Here is a 21,670-nt window from a genome sequence, read left to right on the forward strand (position 1 = left end):
CGTAGGTGGGTAGTCAAGGCTTACGATTGGAAGGCTAGAAATATAAATGTTTGCTTCTGGTTGACTACGGTGCACATCTTTAAGTTTTTTTTTTTTGGTTACAAAAGTTGACCCCACAATTAAAGTGCTATTAGTTTGGTTCTAAATAAAGGAATGCCTCATAAAAAGGGAAAGACCCTTTAGGAATGCCTCATAATACTTGGTTTGATGTACATGTTTTTCTACAAACGAATCAAATATATTTTTTTTTTTTTTTTGGAAGAGCAAAGACAATTTTATTGAAAAGAAACAACACAAGTACAAGGTATGTATGTGTTTGGGCCCACGGTGGGAGAGGGCAAAACCACGTTTTCTCTAACTCTACAATTCCCAGCTTCACTAAAGTCACGACAAATCATGCATTGGGAATCGCAATTGTGAGTTGGAACGTGATACCAAACACACCAATACTTGTGTGAGAAAATAGGTACAGGAAGAGAAACAAGCAAAACAATACAAGTAGCATCAGGAACCAACAACAAACCAAACACCTGATAACAAATGCACTAACCAAAAGATAACTAAACAAAATCCTTCAAAAAAAAAAAGATAACTAAACAAACAAAAGCCTCTCCCTACTCAAACATCATACCAAATTTAAACCACCACCACTGAATGACAGACAAACAAAATTTAATACCACAACGGCTCCAAGAGCGATGCTCCGACCTGCCATCTCGATAAAACGCAACAACAGCTACTCAAACCAATCTGCCCAAAAAAAGAACAGCAATCCAAAGTTACACAAAAACCAATTAGACGAAAAGTGAAAGTTAAGTTAGCAATTCATATTCACATGCACGATGTGCTACTCACCTTCTCCAACCCACTCATTGGAGTTGGAAACATGTTGGATCGAACTAGACTTTATAAAGTTTAAGTACGATCCGATCAAAAAATTTAAGGTTTAGATCTAGTCTTCTACATGTCATAGATTTATTTTTAGGGTTGAGTATGACATATCAATACCCTAGCCATTGCTACTTGTTCATTTTCTTTTTTGTCACTTAATTTCTTTCTTCTTTCTGTTTGATAGAAAAAAATAGCAGCTGAAAAGATAACATGGTTGAAGTAGCTAGAATGGAAAATAGTTCAGAACTAACAAATTATTATGAAAAAATTGATTGAATGATCTCTTAGTTCATCTTGTTCATTATACATATACTCAAATATGGATAAATATTGTGTTAGACTGTCATGCAACACACGTGAGTATTTGACCGGTTTGAAGGAATTTTATATTTTGCCTAAGGGTCATGTTAACCAGTGCCCCTGGGGCACTGGTTAAGGAAGCCAAAAGTGGAAACTTTAATTCAAAAAGACATTTTTTATGCTTTTAATGCAATGACCGCACAACTTTCAATGCAAAATACTACTATATTTGACCCTTAACCAGAGCCCCCGGAGCACTGGTTAACATTTCCCTTTGCGTAAACACAACAAATGTAGATACTATAGTATAGTATACGTGCTTTTGAAAATGGGAAAACCATAGGAGAAATGTTTGACCTTTAGGCTTTGTACGGGAGGGGTGAGGAAGGAAAGACTTTGAAGGCTTGAAAATATAGGGGAAAATGGTAAAATCTTTTACATTTTTTGAAAAAGTAATTTTTTAGAGAATGATAAATTAATGCTTATGATTAATATATTTTTAATTTTAAGAATATAATAACTACATAGATTAAATTTGAAAAATTCATTTAAACCTCCAAAACCCTCCTCAAATATAATTTTTGAGTTCTTCAAATGAGGAGGATTTTATATCATGAAGAAAAATGAACGGCCAAAGCTTTTCTCTCTCAATGTCATCTATTTCTTCCACTTGTTCATTTCTTTTTTTTAAACCCCCGATCCCCTCCATTCCCCTTCAAACTCACAAAAGTCTTAGTAGTTAAACTGTTTTCTCGAGGATAGCCCGTTAAATGAAGATTGCTTGATAGACGCCATAAATGAAGGTGAGATATAGAGCATTGATAAGCGACACATTTGGATGCTCTAGACCGTTTTATCATGTGCTTCCGATGCATGAAATACACTAGAAACATACCCGAAGAAAATTATGTTCTCACTTTTATTTTTGCTTCCAAACACCGCAAAAATACCAAAATACCATGGATTAGCCATATCAAACTTTTATTTCGTTTGTCCCCTATTTTTTTTTTCCACTTTTTCCTAAAAGTTTTCAATCACCACTTTTAGTTTCTATTTTTAAGTCAACTCACGTGTATCTTTCATATTTTTAAATGAAAATTTTCAAGGATGCTTAAAATGTTATAAGAATCTCTACCAAAAAAATTAGATTATTTTAATAAAGTATGAATTAAAAATGATTTTTTAAGCGTGAAAAACATAAACAATTCATATTTAATTCACGTTCTGTTTAAAAAATCTATTTTTTTAGGAGAGATTCTTATAAGATTCTAAACATTGCTGAAAATTTTCATTACAAAATATGAACCTACCATAATTTGACTTAAAAGTAGACATAAAAAATGGTGATTGAAAATTTTAGAGGACTAAAAATGGAAGAAAATCTTTAGAGAACGAAAAATTATTTAAGCTTTTATTTTATAGTGTTATTATGTGTAACTGAAGTACACGGCTGATTCTAGCTAGGACCACCTTTAGAAGTGGTTTACGGTGGATCATGAATAATAACCATTAGAAGAATATTATTTTTGCAGACTCATTGGACCTTATGGGAGATTTTATATATCAAAATTATTCCCATGTTTCTTATAAGATTGAAGAAATTAAATGTTTATTAAGTATTAACGTTAAAAATTACAAATAAATAATATGTATATAGAAGACTCATTTAGCACCCATATGGAGAGTTCATATGAGTATTGTCATTTGCTTTCCATTTAGACGTGTGTTATTTGGACAACCATTTGTATCATAACTTATGAGACAATCATAAATTTACAAAGAAATATAGATATTGACACGAAAATCAAAGTAATAGAGATCAGAGAAAGTAAAACCATAATATGAGTATGAGAGATAAAAATTGTTATTAAAGTTGTTCATTTCTCTTCCATTTTTTATGAGGAATGTTGTTCCTAGGCTTGAAACAAACACCTCAAAAATCTAAAAACTCAACCCATGTTTAGCCAATTTATTTTCGGTGATAGTGTTTAATTGCTCAATCATTTCAGTTGTGAGAACGTTTTTCCAATCTCCGACTTGGCCACGACAAAAAAAAGCTTTATTTTCAACACATGTTGCTACTTGATAAGTGTTCAAAAGTGATATATTTCATATGGTAGTTTAGGCATTTTAGTGACTTGTTTTGCAAGATTCTTCATGGAAAACTCCATTTATTATGCAAATATGTCATTTATGCTTTTGAGCCTTATTCTACCCTTTTTGTGCAGGAAAATATAAGCAAGGAGCAAGAAACGTCAAAGTTCAAGGAAGCTACGCTATTAGTGTGTGATACGCTATTAGCGTGATCAAGGGATGCCAAACTCCAGAGAGATACGCCAATAGCGTACCTGGGGCGTGATTCTGGGCAGATGTGAAGATACACGCTATTAGCGTGAGATACGCTATTAGCGTATTCAGTCCAGAGAGGTACGCTAATAGCGTACCTGGAACGTAGAAGCAGAAGTTAGTTATGAAGAACTACGCTATTAGCGTAAGATACTCTATTAGCGTAAATGCTCCAGAGAGCCACGCCATTAGCGTATCTGGAGCGTAGAAGCAGGGCAAGACCAACGTGGCACACTCCAATTGGCCAGATTATAGGCCGACATACCACGCTATTGGCGTGAATTACGCTATTAGCGTAGGTACAAAAACACAGCCCATATAAATAACATTCTTACCTCTCTTTTAGGTCATTCACTATTTTATTAAGATATTTTCATACATTCTAAGAGAGAGGTTAGAGCTATTTCAAGAGAGAAACACAAAGCAAGTTGTTGAGGAGTAGATTCAACTCAAGATCACTTTGGACACGAAGGATCTTGACATGGAATCTTCATCTTTCCTTCATTCCTTGCATAGTTTACATGTCTATGTGTAGCTATTATCTACTTTTGTAGTATTGAGGTAACTAAACAAGCTATTATGTAATCTTTTGATCTTTTAATATATAAGGTTCTAGCTTAATGATTCAATATTGTTGTTATTATTGTGTTTAATGCTTTCAAAGAGATTCAAGATGATTTGGACACAAACTCTTGAATCTAGAACTATAATAACAATCTATCTTAAGTTATATCACTCTTGACAAGTTTGTAAACCTTTGATAATTACTTTTAAATCAAGAACTTAATGCTTTCGGATACTTAATCAGGCTGGACATGGTCGATTAAGTTATCCGATCGACTTTGTTATCGTTTAAGGGATTTGGACACGAATGTTTAAACGCTAACTTATAAATAAGGATATCACTTTGGACACGAAGGATGTAGTAGAAATGATTGTGATAATATTGGTTATAAAGCTAGAGTCTGTTAATCGATCGAGAGATTGCTGCTGTTATGCTTGGTTGTTATCTTATACCGCAAGCGAAATAGTTCGATCTTCTCTCGTTTTTATTTTTATGTCATGTAGGAATATAGTTTTACAAACAAACAATTTATATCCAAACCCTTAATGTGAACTATTGTGAAAATGCTTATGATTAACGTAACTCCCTGTGGAAACGATCCTATACTATACTAACATATATATAGATTTATGACATGTATAAAGATACTACATCACTACTCTTTCGGTCTTGTTGACGTTATTTGCTTTCCATTTAGACGTGTGTTATTTGAACAACCATTTGTATCATAATTTATGAGACCATAAATTTACAAAGAAATATAGATATTGACACGAAAATCAAAGTAATAGAGAGATAAAGTAAAAACATTCTATGAGTATCAGAGATAAAATTGTTCCTAAAGTTGTTCATTTCTCTTCCATTTATTACGAGGAATGTGTTTCCTAGGCTTGAAACAAACACCTTAAAGCTGTTCATTGCTTTGCACACTTATTGGACCTTATAAGTGATTTCATATATCAAAATATTTCCCAAGTTTATTATAAGATTGAAGAAATTGAATGTTTATTAAGTACCAATGTTAAAAGTTATAAATAAGTAATGTGTACATTCAAGACTCACTTAACATCCTTATGGAGAGTAAATACGAGTATACTCATTTGCTTTCCATTTATTCTGAGGAATGTTATTCCTAAGCTTGAAATAAACATCTCAAAAATCTAAAAACTTAACCCATGTTTAGCCAATTTATTTTTGGTGATAGTGTTTAATTGATCAATCATTTCAGTTGTGAGAACGTTTTTCCAATCTCCGACTTGGCCACAACGAAAAAAAGCTTTGCTTTCAACACCAGATGATATTCTTCCGGTCTTGTTGACTTCCAAATTGCTCAACTTCTCAAAACTACACAAATTTAATATATCATCAACCATGCCCTTGGATTCTTCTTCATTGGAGAATGGATAACCCAAAAACTCAGCAATCTTTTTCAAATGAAAACTAGGTTTCATTTTCATTTCTTCATATTTCAAAAACATCACCTTCTCTGGCCTTTCCAAGCTTTCCTTCCAGTATCCTAATACATGCTCCCAAAAGGGTCCATAAGAACTCACTCCTCTACAAAAACTCTCAAAAGCCTCTTCTAATGGAAGTGGTCCTCTACTTTGTGCTCTTACCTTGTTTGAGAAATGCCGAAGTGAAACAAACATGTCTTTAGGATCTCTACACAGATACACAACCTTGCAAGTCGACTCTTTCACAGATTTTGGCAACAAAACACAAGGAATGTGTGTGGAGAAGAGTCTTGGAGGAGATAAAGAGTTAAGGTCAGGATTCAGGAACATAATCTTTGTCACTATAAAGGTCAATCTCCAAGAAGGGAATAAGAGCATGAGGATTGGAAGTGAGCAAGGGATGGTTATGATCAATATTTGGATATTTCTTACGGTTTAGCAAAGCAAAAGTCAATGCTTTGAGCCATGTGGTACCTGATTTGGGAGCAGTAACTAAGATGATATCTGAATCTAGGGCTTGAAAGTGCTTCTGACAAGATAAAACACCTTGGAGAATTTTTGTGGCTATCCAAAATCCTTGATATTGATGGGTTTTGGTTAAAATCCAGGCTTTTTCCAATGGCAAGGTGGAAATCAACTCCTTGCATTCTTGGCTTAAGTCATCATTCTGCAAGTATTTGGCTACAAGAGAGTTTTCATCACTTGATTTTACCATGGTTGTGGGTAGTCAAGGCTTAATATTGAAGGGATAGAAATAGAAACGTTTGCTTTTGGTTGGCTATGCCTTGAAGTTGATTCATATAAATATAGTTCCCACCCAATTAAGGGAATGATTCATTTGTTTGTAGGTGCTCAATATTACTTGGTTCGGTGCACAATTTTTTCAAAACTGAATTCAATATATTTAAACTATATACTATAGTTAGTATAGCGGTGCGGCTATGAAGGACGCACGGTGGCGGTGGGGGATCACTTAGTTCACAAACATTAGTTAGTTAGCAATCCAAACATACACAAAAACCAATTACACCAAAAGTAAAAGTTAAGTTTAGCACAATCCATATTCACATGCAGCATACGCTAATCACGTTCTTTGCTAAAAAAAAATAGTGAATAGCTTTAAGTTAGTCTATCACATTCGAATAGCTTTAAGTTAGTCTATCACATTCCCTCTTTGTGAATAGCTATTAAGTTAGTCTATCACATTCCCTCTTTACTAAACACTAAATTTTTTTTGTTGGTGGCCGAGGTTCGAACCCCGGAGCTTGCATATTTTATGCATTGTCTATACCAACTGAGTTAAGCTCACGAGGACATTAGTGTTTAATGTTTACTCCTACTCATTTCAAATCCTAAAGTAAAAAAAAAATACATCCTCCTGTCACTATTAGAAGCAAAAATTTATCTTTTAGATTCATTCAATAACTCTAATTACTTTTCAATACAATATTAATTATTATTTTTTCAATTAGAACTATAATTAATTTTACTTTCATCACTCTCTATTCAATATATATTCCACTTTGCATTTATGATCATGGTAAATGCACTAATACTTAAAAAGAGTACTTAAAACCAATGTTTTAAAAATCGGACCGAACCGTCCGGTCCAACCGGTCGAACCGGAAACCGAACCTGCAACCGGTCCGGTAAGCACATCAGATCGGCTGTGCAATCAACCCGGGATGACCTCATAGAACCGGCTCTGAACCGGCCAAAACCAGCTAACCCGATTGGATTAAACAGCTGCATTAAACGTTATTTATATAGAAGAACATTGCAATTAATTATATGTCATCAATATATTAAGGAAAATGTTAACTTGTGCCTTTAAGTATGACTATATAATTCAATGTCATTATGTTAGCCAGCCTTAATTCACGCATGCAGAAAATCAAATCTTCAAAAATTGAAAGAAGAGAATCAATGAGAATCGAACCTTGGACTTGTAGGAAAGAAATTCAACTAGTTCACCACTAAACTGTTTACTTTCTTATTTAGTTACATAAAATTAAGATTTTTAATATACATTCATTTATGCGGTCCGACCAGTGACCCACTGGTCTGACCAATGAACCATTGACCCAACACTCTCACCGGATTGATGACTGGTCCGGTTTTTAAAACTATGCTTAAAACTATTTTTCTCTCTCTTTCATTTATACAATTTTTTTAATAAGTGTGAAATGAACAACTAAAATATTTACCATATTAGAAGTATTTGAAAGGTCAAGATGAGGTCGATTTAAACAATGACACTATCTTTTTTTTTTTTTGAGGGATAATGACACTGTTTTGAAAAGGTTTATTGTTGCTACGTTTAAATGCCTAAATATGATAACTTCAACAAAGCCACAAAACTAGGGTAATTTCTAGTGTTGTCAAAGGTTTGTACAATCACTTTTTGACAATTTTTAATTTTTTCTCTCATACTTACATTATGTTTTTACTTTATCTCCCTTTTTTTGACAAAAACAAACGACAAACAGATAAAGTACATCGAAACAATGAAAATTTGCTAAAACAAAAATGATGAATCTGTGAACAAACTCATAGCATCCATGTTAATAGCATAAAACGGCAAAGTACTAATGCATACACATATGACTATATTAAGTCTCCGGAGTACCCATGCATCCGGATCTGCAACGTTGAAAACTCCAAAGTCATTGATTTGATCTGCACTTGATCGAAGCTGATCTGACAATCTGAATCGAACAAATACCTGAACGAAACAAGAAAGACAAACAACGTCGTACAAAGACAACGAACAAAACAACGTCGCACTAAGACGACGAAATCACAAAAGAAAAAACGAAATAGACGTGAAAATCAACTTATTTCAATAAAAAGTAAATAGAAAAACGAGTTAGAGGGGTGATTAAATCACCCTTTTTTGATAGATGAAGGAGAAGAAACTAGGGTTTCAGTGATGGCTCACAAAAAATAGAAGGGGAAGAGAGATGCATTTTTTATTTTTTTTTACTTTATCTCTCTATTATTTTGGTTTTCATGTTAATACATATTATTTTTTTTATAAATTTATAATTGTCCCAAAAGTTATCTCACAAATAGTTGTTTAAATAACACACCTATAAATTTATTTAGCATGAATTTTGGATTGCTTCCCTCACGTTTTTTCACTTTTCTCTGTCATTTACCCTTTTTGTTGTTTTCTGTTTTTTAATTCATGATTATTTTTTATTGCTCAAGAAATATAGAATCTTTTACTACAATTGGAAACGTGAGTGCACGTGGTGCATGTGGGTTTGGGAAACGTGAGTGCACGTGGTGCATGTGGGTTTGGATTGCTAGCTTAATTTTTAAGTATTTAATAAATGATAAATATTTATGAAAAAAATGTATTTGATATATTTGAAATTTAAATATTTAACTTTTTTAAAGAATAAATTGTTTATTTTAAAATATTTAAAAAGTGTTCCGATGACATTCTGTAACAAGACTCGTTGTTTCCGTGCAAGTTTAGATTGATAATTAAGTGTTTTATTTTGTCAAATAACCAACTTTAGTCATTAGTATTTGTTAGAGGGCATAATTGAATTCATGATCTTATCACAATGATTTGCTAATTGTAATTGTATAGCTTCAACAAAGCCACAAAACTACGGTAATTTTGTCCAACCCACGCAATAGCAAATATACACTAAATGCCTAAATATGATACTCCATCCGTTTCAAGATAAGTGTCGCTTTAGTCAATTGCACACAGATTAATGAATGAAATAAAGTAGTCAAATGTCATAGCAATTTTACCAAATTATCCTAATCAACTATTGGTTTGTTTTTCATTAAAGAAAAAATAATACTTTGGAAGTTGTGTAACATAGTATTAATTGAAGAGTACAATTGAAAAGAAAAAGTTATTATTGCATTGAAAACTGAAAATGACATTCATTTTGAAACATTTTTTTTGGCTAAAACGACACTCATTTTGAAACGAAGGGAGTAATAATTTGAAAAACTTTTGCATCGATCCAAGTACTGTAATGTAACAATTTGTATTCCCGATCTTAGATTTTGAATACAAAAGCTAACTTAATTGGTACTTTAGAAATAATATTATTAAATGAGTTGTGCCACATACATCCTTATGTGGCAATACACCCCTTGGCCCCACACAAAATTCTGACATGTGGTAACCTGGATCCCACAAAAATAGGAGAAAATGTGATTATGAAATGAATTTACCAAAATATTCCTAATACATGAGGTGTACAATGGGATGTGTGAATAATGGATGTTTATGTAGCATTTTCCTTATTAAATACAGTAAACTCAATGATGTTAAGTGTGTGTATTTAGAAAAAAATATTTATAAAAAGTGATACCCCTCACTTTACAGGTTTGGATATGTTCAATATATAAAAAAGCCAATAGCCTCAAACAACCAAGATCAAACCCTTCTATCTATCTTCAGCAATTTCCATATTAAGCCTTTGGCTACCCACCTACACCATGGCAAACACTCTTGTGCCAAAATACTTGGAAGAATATGACATAGATCAAGAATGCAAAGAGTTGATACAAACTTTGCCATTAGAGAAAGGGATGATTACACCCTACGTCCACCAATACCAAGGATTTTGGCAAACCACAAGAGACCTTCAAGGAGTTTTATCTTGTCAAAAACACTTTCATGCCCATGATACAGATATAATCGTAGCTACCACTCCCAAATCAGGTACCACTTGGCTCAAAGCATTAACATTTGCCTTGCTCAACCGCAAGAAATATCCAAACATTCATGATAACAATCATCCTTTGCTTACTAACAACCCTCATGTTCTTGTTCCCTTCTTGGAACTTACCCTTTACTTTAAAAAAGATATTCTTCCTGATCTAGACTCGTTATCCCCTCCAAGGCTCTTCTCTACACATCTTTCTTATGAATCATTGCCAAAATCTATCAAAGACTCAACTTGTAAGGTGGTGTATATTTGTAGAGATCCAAAAGACACTTTTGTTTCACTTTTGCATTTTGTGAACAAGTTAAGACCACATAGTTGGGGAACACTTCCATTAGAAGAGGCATTCGAGAGTTTTTGTAGAGGAGTGAGTCCAATGGGGCCCTTTTGGGAGCATGTATTAGGATATTGGAAGGAAAGTTTGGAAAAATCAAAGAAAGTTATGTTTTTGAGATATGAAGAAATGAAAATGAACCCTAGTTTTTATTTGAAAAAGATTGCTAAGTTTTTGGAGTGTCCATTTACAAAAGAAGAAGAATCCAAAGGTGTGGTTGGTGATATATTAAACTTGTGTAGTTTTGAGAAGATGAGCAACTTGGAGACTAATAAGACTGGGAAATTGCCTTCTGGTGAACAAAATAATATTTTCTTTCGTTGTGGCCAAGTTGGAGATAGCAAAAATTTTCTCTCAGATGAAATGATTGAACGGTTGAACACAATCACTGAAGAGAAATGGGCTAAACATGGGTTGAGTTTTTAGATGAGTGATTGCATTGAAGGAGTGAATAAGCAATTGATTCTATATTAATTGCACTATTTTGGGGGTTTATTGAGTTAAACTCGAGTCTTATTTGATGTGGCTTATTTGAGTTATGTGTCGTTGTTTAGTTTCCAAAATTTGTTTTTGATATTTTGTTAATTTGTTTTACCTTAAGTATGTGTGACATGGCTCTCTTTTAATGATGTATTGTTGCATTTCTTGTATTGTTTAATGAATTTGCTTTTACAAATAAAAAACATGGTGTTATGTATGTGCTTCTAATCTGTAGCAAATTTGTTTCTGCATGTTGCTTGTTTTTCTGGGATTTAGAATGTGATTGGGTAAATATTATTAGGCACCAATTTAGTCAATATTTATCATGTATGTAAATCAACAAGGGAATGTGATAGAACTGCTACTGTATAGTCAAAAGCTATTTCAGAGAGCTTATTGCAAAAGGTTGAAAGCTTTTTGTTTTGACAAGTTGAAAACAACTTATGAATATACATAAACTATTTGCATAAACATGTATACAAGTGCTTATTTCATATTTCATAAGATAAACTGGAATAAAATAAAACCAAACACTTTTGTTTGGGTCTTAACTCTACTATTTTCACTGGGAAGAAGGGGTTTTGGTAATCAGAATTTCAGTCCAGATGTCAATAACGAATGCGGAAATGTTGAATATAGCGAAAATAAACTTCGTTAAAATATTGCGAACGTGTATTTGGTTAGTGTAACTGCAGCTGAACTTTTCAACTTTACATCCACCCCACCCATGTTTTGCGCTCAATCCAAACATGTGTATATGGTTAGGGTGGGTTTGGATTATGATATTATCAATTTGGATCAGCTCTGTATAAAAGAGCATTTAATTGTATCCTTTGGGTGTGTTCTGCATAAAGGAATAAATGACATTTGAAACTTCTCTTCCATATAATGCTGTGAAAAACAAACGTTTAATCACAAAGCAGTTAGCTCAATATCTTATTGGGTACAAAATATTTTCTGAGCGTGATTAATAGATTGGGAAAAGGCATGCATTTCCAAAGTTTCAAATTCTTAAATCTAATATAAATTAAAATGACCATGAGGAAGTATCAATATTTTTTTACTAAAATAGACTCATTGCATATCATTGGTATTCATCTGAGAAAATCAAACGGACAGGATAACAGATGCGCGGACAGGTCAATTTGGTGGCATCCTAGATTAAGAGTGAGCCACCAAATTCCCTTCTCGGCGATAAAGGAAACCGGAAAATTAGCACAACTACTAATAATATCCTTACAGTTTTGAATGATTAAACCAAAGTCAGAAATAGGAAGACTACCTGAAAAGACAGCAACTGCTACTATTTTGAAATCAATATCAAACTTCACATTTTGCAAATTATGATCCTGACTCCTGAGCCCACTTGAGTGCGTACAGTAAATTGAAAGCTTCTCCCTCTCGAACTGTGATCAAAGGATGATATGAACCACTAAACCCAGTCAAAACAGCACTTGTATCATCCTTAAGAATTGCACAATAGCTGGAAACACCAAGGTTCACATGAAATCCCGCATCTATTTACACTTCAAATTTCCCAACGCTGGTTTCATCCACTTCACAGCCTCAGGGCTCTTCGGCTGTGAACCAGCCCTGCTGTGTTTGAAATAGCTATATTTCATGTTGTTGAAACTCCTTGTGCATGATACGCCACCTCTTCCAGTGAATCCTTCACACCCTTACACACCATGTTCTTATGAGTGGCCCGAATACTCCATACAAGCATCGCGAACTTCCTGGGTCATCTGGAAGGATAGCAAGGACATGAAAAATGAACTCCCTTATTGAGTTATACTGAAGCAGAAAGGCCGAAAATGAATAGTAGAGTGATTTTGCGCGCATAACTTCAGGGACAATTTAGCAATGAAACATTTGCTACATTTCACATACATACCAGAACTTATTTTAGCAACAAAAATGGATTTTGAGAGTGATTCTGCGCGTATAACTTTCACTGTTGCAAAGGACACAAAATTGATTTTCAAAACAGTCCCAGCATAATTTAAAGAAGTCTGATTATGGCCTGAGTAATAACGTTTGAACCTTTTGGATATCAACTGTTATAATAAGTCAAATTAATCCAAAATATTTAATATATTTACTGTAAATTAAGGGTTTCTCTCATGTTTCATTAAGAAATGAATATCTGACAAACCTCCAAATATCTGTCTCTGTGTGTGTGTGTGTGTTATATTGTTATATGCACACGTTTATATATTGTTATGTGATGTCTTGTTTCTTCTTTTGAACTCTTATAATAGCAAACAGGCTTGTTACTAGTTAGCCTCTTATCATTTTCAACAAAAAAATTAGGCAGTCATCAGATCAAAGAAAGCAATTTTTTATTTACACAAACTTATCAAGGGGATCAAAGAAAGCAATAAGTCGACCAGCATAATTCATTCCATCTCAATTATCATATAGCAATAGAAATTGATGAGCATTACAATAGAAATTGATGAGCATTACTATCTCCATATCTCATCATAACTGGCTCTAGCTAAGAAGTATTCGTCAGCTCCTACTTTTTTCTAAAAGACACTTGTTAAGGATTCAAAAGGGTAAACAGTTTATAAGTTTTTTTGTAGAAAAAGTTTCTTTTTTAAGTTTCAATGTGTTGAATGCACAACTTTCAAGATAAAATTTCCAATTTGACCTTCTTAACAAGTGTCTTAAAGAAACTTGTTAGCATGTCCCTTTTTTTAATTAGCAAAATGATATTAAGGAGAGTACATGGTTACTCCAAACCCGTACAAACTACAAAATCACCTATATAATATAAGAGGAGTTTGTTAGCATTTTCTCATAATATATAATAAGATTATTAATAACCATCACTTTTACTTAATTACCCTCACTTAATCTAATGAAATATTGAAATCACTAATATAATGGGATTAATGGTAATTTTAAAATACTAATCATTATTTAGTTCTCTCAATTATGACTCGTCAATCTATTACTCCCTCCGTCTTATTATCAATTAGGTCCCTATATTTTAATAACTTACTATCAGTTTGGTCTCTACCTTTAACTACTTACTATCAATTCAATCCATAATATGTTTTCAGAAAGCTATTATGAATAAAATTTGATTGGATCCTTTTGAAATATTCATAATCTCATATTTAAGAGTGTCTTGCAATGTTAAGGAATAATTTGGTGGTTTACTCAAATATTTTCTGAGCATATTAATGGATTGGATAGTGGAATGCATTTCCAAAGGCGCAAGTTCTTAAGTCTAATATAAATTAAAATGAGCACGAGGAAGTATCATTTTTTTTTACTATAATAGACTCACTGCATATCATTAATATTCATCTAAGAAAATCAATCGGACATAATAACAGGTTCGTGAACAGGTCAATTTGGTGCCATCCTAGATTATGAGTGAGCCACCAAATTCCCTTCTCAACGAATTAAGGAAACCAGAAAATTAGCACAACTACTAATAATATTCTTACAGTATTGAATAATTAAACCAAACTCAAATAGGAAGACTACCTGAAACAACAGCATCTGCTACTATTTGAAATCAATCTCAAACTCCACATGTTGCAAATTATGACATAGCCAGAAATTCAAAGCTTCTCCTGCTTGAACCGTTATCAAAGGATGATACCAACCACAAAACACAGTCAAAACAGCACCTGTATCATCCCTAAGAACTGCACCGTGGCCGGAAATGCTGAGTTTCTCATGAAATCCCGCGTCAATTTACACTTCAAATTCCCCAACGCTGGTTTCATCCACTTTACAGCCCGGGGCCTCTACCTGCTGTGTTCAAAACAGCTCTATTCCAATCTGTCCAAACTCCTTGTACACGAGACACCACCTCTTTCAACAGAGTCCTTCACACCCATCGACACCATATTATTGTAAGTGGCCTGAATACTCCATATAAGCATCGCTAACTTCCTGGCATGGGCATCTGGAAGGACATCAAGCACATGAAAAATAACCCCCTGCATTGAATTATACTAAAGCAGCAAGGCCGAATGAATAGCAGGGTACCATAACCTCACTTGCTGCCATAACTGTATCACGAAGGAATGCATAAACAGCACATGGACAAGGAAGTATAAATTGTTAAACCAATTTTTGACTAGTATATAATGCCAGGGACACTTTAACAACAGAACATCTATTACATTTCACATATATACCAGAACTTATTTTTGCAACAAAAATGGATTTTTGAAGTGATTTTGCGCACATAACTTTCACAAATTCAAAGGGCGCAAAATTGATTTTCAAAACAGTCCCAAAATAATTTAAAGAACTCTGATTATGGCCTGAGTAATAACTTAAGAACCTTTTGGATAGTGAGCCACTTCATAAAAAATTGATTATTCACTCGCTCCTAATCCATGAGCAACATCCGAGAGATTTGGAACATATCCATGTGATCTCAACAACATTGTCAATCCCTTCAATACCCTATATATACTTTCTGTCTCTGAATGTCTCTCATCCAAGGAATAAAATTCCACCACACTATCATTACACTCAATAACGCTACATCCTGGCAATTTCCTAAACCCAGTATCTCTCATGGCAATCTTCAATCTGGCAACATCTTCCGATCTTCCCAGATCCTTATATATGTTCGAAACCATCACGAAATTTGCAGGATTGTTTGGTTCAAGTTCAATGAGCCTCTGAAGAGCCAGTTCAGCTATCTCAACGTTCTTGTATAACCTACATGCCCCAAGTAATGCAGCCCAAATAACTGCATCAGGTTCTATTGGCATCTTTCTTATGAAATTCAAAGCTTGATCTAAAAGACCAGCTCTTCCCAACAAATCAACCATACACCCATAATGCTCGATTTGGGGCACTATTGAATAATGATTAACCATTGATTTGAAATACAAAAAACCATCTTTTACCAAACCCATATGAGTACAAGCAGACAATATCCCAACAAAAGTAACCCCATCTGGTTCTTCGCCTTCAGTCTTCATCCTATCGAACATACTCAACGCATCAGGTGCATGTCCATGTATAGCTAATCCATTAATAATAGTGTTCCAACTAATTATATCCTTTCTATCCAAACAATTAAACACGACAACCGCGTTTTCAATAACACCACATTTTGCATACATATCAATCAATGCATTCCCAACGAACAAGTTTCCTTTATACCCAATACTCTCTGCATACACATGCACCCACTTACCCATATCAAGTGCTCCCAATCTCGAACAAGCAGACAACACCGCAACAAGCGTGAAATCATTAGGAACCACACGACCCTCAACCAACATCCGTTTAAACGACTCCAACGCCTCAGAAAAAAGACCATTCTTAACATAACCACCAATAAGTCCATTCCAAGAAAACACATTCCTTTCAGGCATTTCATCAAACATCTTCTCAAACATTTCAACTTCCCCATTAACAGCATAACCATTCAACATAGCATTCCACGACATAGTATCACGATTCGGCATCTTATCAAAAAGCTCCCTCGCAACAACCATGTTCTTTGATTCAATATAACCCGAAATTAAAACACTCCACATTACAACATCACGCTCGGGCGCTAAATCAAAAAGCCTTCTCCCAGAAGCCACATCACCACATAAAATATAACCATTTATAATAGCAGTCCAAACAACCACATTCCTCTCACGCATTTCACCAAACACTTTATAAGCATCATCAACACACCCCTTCTTCGAATACATATCAATCAACGAAGTCGCCACAAACGAATTCGACTTAAACCCACGTTTCATTGCACAACAATGCACCTCTTCACCTTCTCTCACACCTTCCAACTTCCCACACGACTTAATTATCATCGGAAAAGTAAAACAATTTGGCATCCCCGCGACGCGGTTAAGTTCCCTGAACAAAACAACCGCGTCACGGTGATGCCCATTTTGCAAATACCCTCGAAAAATTGCATTCCACGTGGCAGTATTTGGTTGGGGAATTTTATCAAACAGTTTACGTGCATGGTTCATTTTTCTGAATCGTGAACAAGTTGTGATGAAATTTGGTGCAACGAAATCGTTGTGTTCGAGTCCATGTGTTACTATTTGGGCTTGAATCTGGTGGATTGGTTCGTAGGTTTTGCATGAACGTAAAAGAGTGATGAATTTTTCTTCTACGATTCTTTGAACTGGGTTTAACACAACCATTGGGAAGCATTTGTGGCCGTTGATTCTATGGTTTAAGAATAGATCAATGGTGTGTATCGTTCGACATGAACCGGTTTTCAAGTTTTTCTATCTCTTCTTATTTCTTAATCACATGGATTAGCATCTGAGGTTTAAATTAATTAATTGATTAGTGTTTCACCAAAGAGTATGTGTTAATAAATAAGAAGTTATTGTTCAATGGTATGAATGAGAAAGCAAATTTTAATTTGAGTTGTGAAGGTACTGATGTTGATTTAATTATACAAATCAAAGCTCTTGTCGCATCATAATGTATTATTTGGTTATTTCTTGAATGTTCTTTGATTTGATCTTGTTTAGAATTTTGAATTGAATTTTAATTATTAGAAAACAAACGTTGAAGGAAAAGATCATTGGTTTTCGAAATGGAATGTTCTGTAAAAGTCTATAATCATGTTGACTTAAATAGTAGTAGTAGTTGGTTTTTTTTTTTTTTTTTTAAGGAAAATAGCAGTACCGCCCAATGTTGTATGTATTATGCATTGTTAAACACTAAATATTATTTGGATTTTTCATTTGTCTTAATTTGAAAAGTAATGTTTGTATAAACAAGGTAGAGCTAATAAATTTAAGAAGACATGTCTAAATTTTGGATTCGCCGCCGCCAGTTTCTTCAATAATTTCGTCGTCGTCTATTCCTTAATGATTTCATCATCGTAACCTTAAGGCGACTTGCCATTCTTCGGCTCTCTTAAGAATTTCCATCATATTTTCTTGTGAGTGTTTTTTATATCTCAAATGGTAAGATTTATCGTGTTATCTGGATTCTAATTGTAATTTTGTTGCATTGTTTTGCTTCATCTTATATCATTCAATTTGATTCTAATTGTAATTTGCTTCATCTTATATCATTCAAGTTTGAAACATGTTTGGCTTGTTGATCTTACTTGTAGTGATTTTGTCAGTGACTAGTGAATTTCTTACGCTGATCATCCTATTTCGCATAAGTTGAGTATGTGTGGCTCAAATTTATCCTTTTGGAGTAAAAATCGCTTTCAACGTCTCATATCTGATATTGATAGTTGTAGAAAGAAATTGAGTTGTGTTAGAAATCAAGTGAGTTTTGGCAATGTGAATTATTTTAATGTGACATGAAAACTCATGTCTCATTTCCCAGTGCAGGAAGATGCTTTTCGACACCAGCGTGCTGAGACTCGTTGGTTTCGTGATGGTGACTTCAACACTAAATGCCTAGGCCTTGATGGTTTGATATACCTGCAAGTGCACGGGTTTATCATTGTAATAAAAATGTCTATCCACAGTGACTTTTGGTTATCGAGGTTGTATTTTTTTCTTTCCTAAGTGTTTATCTAGATTGTTTTGATTGTTTGGAAGTTTTATGCTTAATTTGATTTTGAAGATATGCAATTTATAAAAGATTTCCTTAAAATCATTGAATTTCATCACAACAATGAATCATTCCAAATCCTAGTAATTTATAGTATAGTGAAAAATCATTGCCTAAGGATGAGGTAACTCCAAAGTATCATTTGTTCTCTTTCAAGATACAATGGATGTGGCTTACCAACATAGCCATGTATGGTTGTTGTGTTGGTAAGACCCATTAAGCCCTATTACCCATTTCATCTCAAAGATCTTTAGCCTATTCTCATGCTTCAAGACCTTTGTCTAGCTTTACATTTCCAGCAATATCATCGTCTTTCAACAAAGGATGTTGTCTTGATTTTTCTTAAAATCACTAAGTCCAGATTAGGGGTTTGAAGTCCCATAACAAAATAAAAGAAATTGATTATGGAACGTTTATCCTTGGACTACTTTAAAATGATCCTAAGACAGAAGAAGATTATTCACTCATGATAGTGAAAAGCTTCTCTAGTAAAATTAGAAATAAAAACAAAGAAAAATTTATTAAAATACTAAGACAAATTACAAGAGTTTTTTATGTTCCTACAATGGTGAAGTGGTACAAATCAAAGGATGTCAAACTTATTTATAGCCTAAGGCCTACTGATAATTACAATATACGAGAGGAATTTACATAAAACCATCCAAGTGTACGAAGTGTAACAACTTGAATTGAAGTCTTCAAGTTGTAACAGTCGTAACACGGGGTTTTGAGCAGTCGTAACAAGGTGTTCTTCTTCTTCACCTTCCCAGCCAAAACCTTTGACCGGCCTAGATACCGGAGGAGGTTCTCTTGCCTCTCCCACAATTTTCATTATCTCGTCCACACTTTGAATAGAAAAGCTTGGGTTGCCTCTTTGGTAATATGCAGCTTGAGCTGATTCAGTTAGCTCCCTTGGAAGATTCTTTAAAAACTATGGATTGCTCTTGATTTCCTTGAGAGAAATTCTGTGTAGACAATGGCGAAAATAATAAGTTTGGGTAGTTAGCTCGATAAACAATGGATCTATTAGGATTGACTAATTGGAAATCATCTGTTGCCGTAAGAACTTGTGAGATTGTTTGGAAGAGCTTATGAAAGCAGCTTATGACATGTCCTTAAACGGTTTTCAGCTTGTTTTCATAAGCTCTCCAAGATAGCTTATGAAAACAGTTTATAGCTAATAAGAAAGAAGTTATCTTATTGTTATAATTGACCAGAGATGACACAATAACGTATCCATACTGTAACAATAGAAAAATAAAATAAATTATGTAATCATCAAAACATACCCTTAATGGATTAGCAACAAATATACGAGATAGGAGGCTTTTGCAATCTTGAGATATGTGAACATAATCAGGGATTTTGTATTGAAGAGCCATTATGAGCTGCAAAAGAAGATATGAAATGGTTATAAGATAATAATGAGATAATAACATGAAATAATGTGAAAATCAGTGTTGTATGAGATGTAACATACCTGGATTGTTTTCATAAAATTTCTAGGGTCATCCCGATCCTCAAAGGGATATGCTCCAACTAGCATGACATAAAGGGTCACTCCACAGGACCACACATCAGCCAACTAAAACATAGGTTCTCACTTTGCAGACTTTTGAAGACAGAGTCCTGTATAATTTTACAAAAAAATATGCATGATTATACCATAGCATGACAGTAATGGACACCAGATATCAGCTGGCGAAAGAAATATCTAGCCTGGATAAACAAAGGAAAAATAAATGAGATATGAATACAACAACAATGACACTGAAACAGAAAATTCTGAAACCATGTCAAGTTATTAACCTCATCTTCGCTGAACCGACCAACATTATAGGTCCTCTCAAAGAGTTTCCCTCCAGCTGCATACTCCATTACTATTGCTAAATGAGTAGGGGTCAAAACCACCTGACCAATCAAAACCCCGTTGAAGTAACAATTAACAACTCAGAACAATTAACAGTGTAATCAATACAAACTGATCCAACAGGTAAACAAATAAAGTACTTCCCTCCTTCAAAATTCATATGGAGTCACAAAGTCAATAATTCTCTATTTGATGTTAATATTCTTTGTGACAATATCACAACTGCAATTGCAGCCAAATTTGGCTTATCTGCACCCAAATACTATATTAATCTTTTCATCACTTATATTTCTCTCTCAATTTTTATCTTGATTTCACCATCCATTCTATGATTGTATATCTCTATGTAATACCCTTGTTCTTTTGTGTTTAAGAGGATGGAAATACATGTGTTAGGAGACGATCCAATTTCACTGTGGTCCTATTTATCTATAATTGGCCTCAAATGGTTAAAATATTTTTTGAACTCCATAAAATAATTTGATATTTATTCTAGTCATTATAACTTTTTAAAAATGTTTTTTAGCAGAAAGTCCTAGGAAGGATCATGTGATAGATTAACAAAACAAAATATTTTGGTTAAGTATACAATAAATAGAAACTCATTAAAACATTATAGGAATCATAATCTTCATTTACCCATTTTTATTGGCATAGTGAAACATGTCAGTAGCGCAAATAAAGAACTTTGTACTAGTATTCCTTGGTGAAGGTACATGTCCAATTTCATGAAAATTAAATCCAATTAATGGTCATGATCCTTTGGTTTCTAGTGAATAAAGACCATATTCAGACTTTGGTTAAAGGTAAGTAAAATTTGACATAATGTTATTTTAGTCACCGATCGAACTTGAGTGCACATGATCAATTCAAACATATTTTCAATCTTAGTTCTATACAAATTTTATTTTTCTCCCAATTATCAAATACTCTGTTTTTTTTTTTTGTCGAAAAATACTCTTTTAAAACTAGTAACTAGTAACAAAACATTAGATATAAAGATTCTTTGGGCGAAGAGTTAAGGTGCAGAGTGATAAGAAGATTGAGGGTTCGAAACCTACTCTTAGCATGATACTAACATTGATTGTTTTTTTTTTTTAAAAAAAAACTAATAACAAAGTTTGATCATTCGGTGTATTATTTTTTTCCTAATTAATTATTTAGTTGATCATACAAAAAAAT

At 33.7% G+C, this 21,670-nt stretch overlaps 3 protein-coding genes and 1 long non-coding RNA gene across 4 annotated transcripts; 1 reads left to right on the forward strand and 3 right to left on the reverse strand.

Annotated features, from left to right (window-relative positions):
* Positions 1–5,062: 5,062 nt before the first annotated feature.
* LOC146900043 (cytosolic sulfotransferase 12-like) lies at positions 5,063–6,332 on the reverse strand. Its single transcript, XM_085736323.1, has 2 exons — positions 5,887–6,332; positions 5,063–5,852 (listed from the first exon to the last, which is right to left on the reverse strand). The coding sequence occupies exons 1-2, from the start codon at positions 6,269–6,271 to the stop codon at positions 5,263–5,265; spliced, it is 975 nt and encodes a 324-aa protein (XP_085592449.1). The 5' UTR covers positions 6,272–6,332; the 3' UTR covers positions 5,063–5,262.
* Positions 6,333–9,922: 3,590 nt separating this feature from the next.
* Positions 9,923–11,293, forward strand: LOC146900044 (cytosolic sulfotransferase 12-like). The gene has a single exon (XM_085732355.1). The coding sequence runs from the start codon at positions 10,033–10,035 to the stop codon at positions 11,020–11,022; it is 990 nt and encodes a 329-aa protein (XP_085588481.1). The 5' UTR covers positions 9,923–10,032; the 3' UTR covers positions 11,023–11,293.
* A 780-nt stretch (positions 11,294–12,073) lies between these two features.
* Positions 12,074–17,381, reverse strand: LOC146900045 (Tetratricopeptide repeat (TPR)-like superfamily protein). The gene is made up of 2 exons (XM_085732353.1): positions 14,581–17,381; positions 12,074–12,821 (listed from the first exon to the last, which is right to left on the reverse strand). The coding sequence occupies exon 1, from the start codon at positions 17,229–17,231 to the stop codon at positions 15,426–15,428; it is 1,806 nt and encodes a 601-aa protein (XP_085588479.1). The 5' UTR covers positions 17,232–17,381; the 3' UTR covers positions 12,074–12,821; positions 14,581–15,425.
* A 1,734-nt stretch (positions 17,382–19,115) lies between these two features.
* On the reverse strand, positions 19,116–20,874 carry LOC146900046 (uncharacterized). The gene is made up of 4 exons (XR_015021385.1): positions 20,428–20,874; positions 20,099–20,247; positions 19,908–20,006; positions 19,116–19,583 (listed from the first exon to the last, which is right to left on the reverse strand). It is a non-coding gene; the product is annotated as an uncharacterized LOC146900046 (long non-coding RNA).
* Between the last annotated feature and the right edge of the window lie 796 nt (positions 20,875–21,670).

The sequence above is a fragment of the Medicago sativa genome, chromosome 8, assembly GCF_051527215.1.
Source record: "Medicago sativa cultivar Bolivia chromosome 8, Bolivia_mono, whole genome shotgun sequence".
NCBI lineage: Eukaryota > Viridiplantae > Streptophyta > Magnoliopsida > Fabales > Fabaceae > Medicago > Medicago sativa.

What these genes read in the sequence shown, in the direction of transcription:
- LOC146900043 (XM_085736323.1), bottom strand. Translation starts at nt 6,271, where the DNA reads ATGGTAAAATCAAGTGATGAAAACTCTCTTGTAGCCAAATACTTGCAG. An exon ending in CCTTTATAGTGACAAAGATT is followed by an intron (nt 5,853 to 5,886) that starts ATGTTCCTGAAT and finishes ACTCTTTATCTC; the next exon opens with CTCCAAGACTCTTCTCCACA.
- LOC146900044 (XM_085732355.1), top strand. Translation starts at nt 10,033, where the DNA reads ATGGCAAACACTCTTGTGCCAAAATACTTGGAAGAATATGACATAGAT.
- LOC146900045 (XM_085732353.1), bottom strand. Translation starts at nt 17,231, where the DNA reads ATGGTTGTGTTAAACCCAGTTCAAAGAATCGTAGAAGAAAAATTCATC.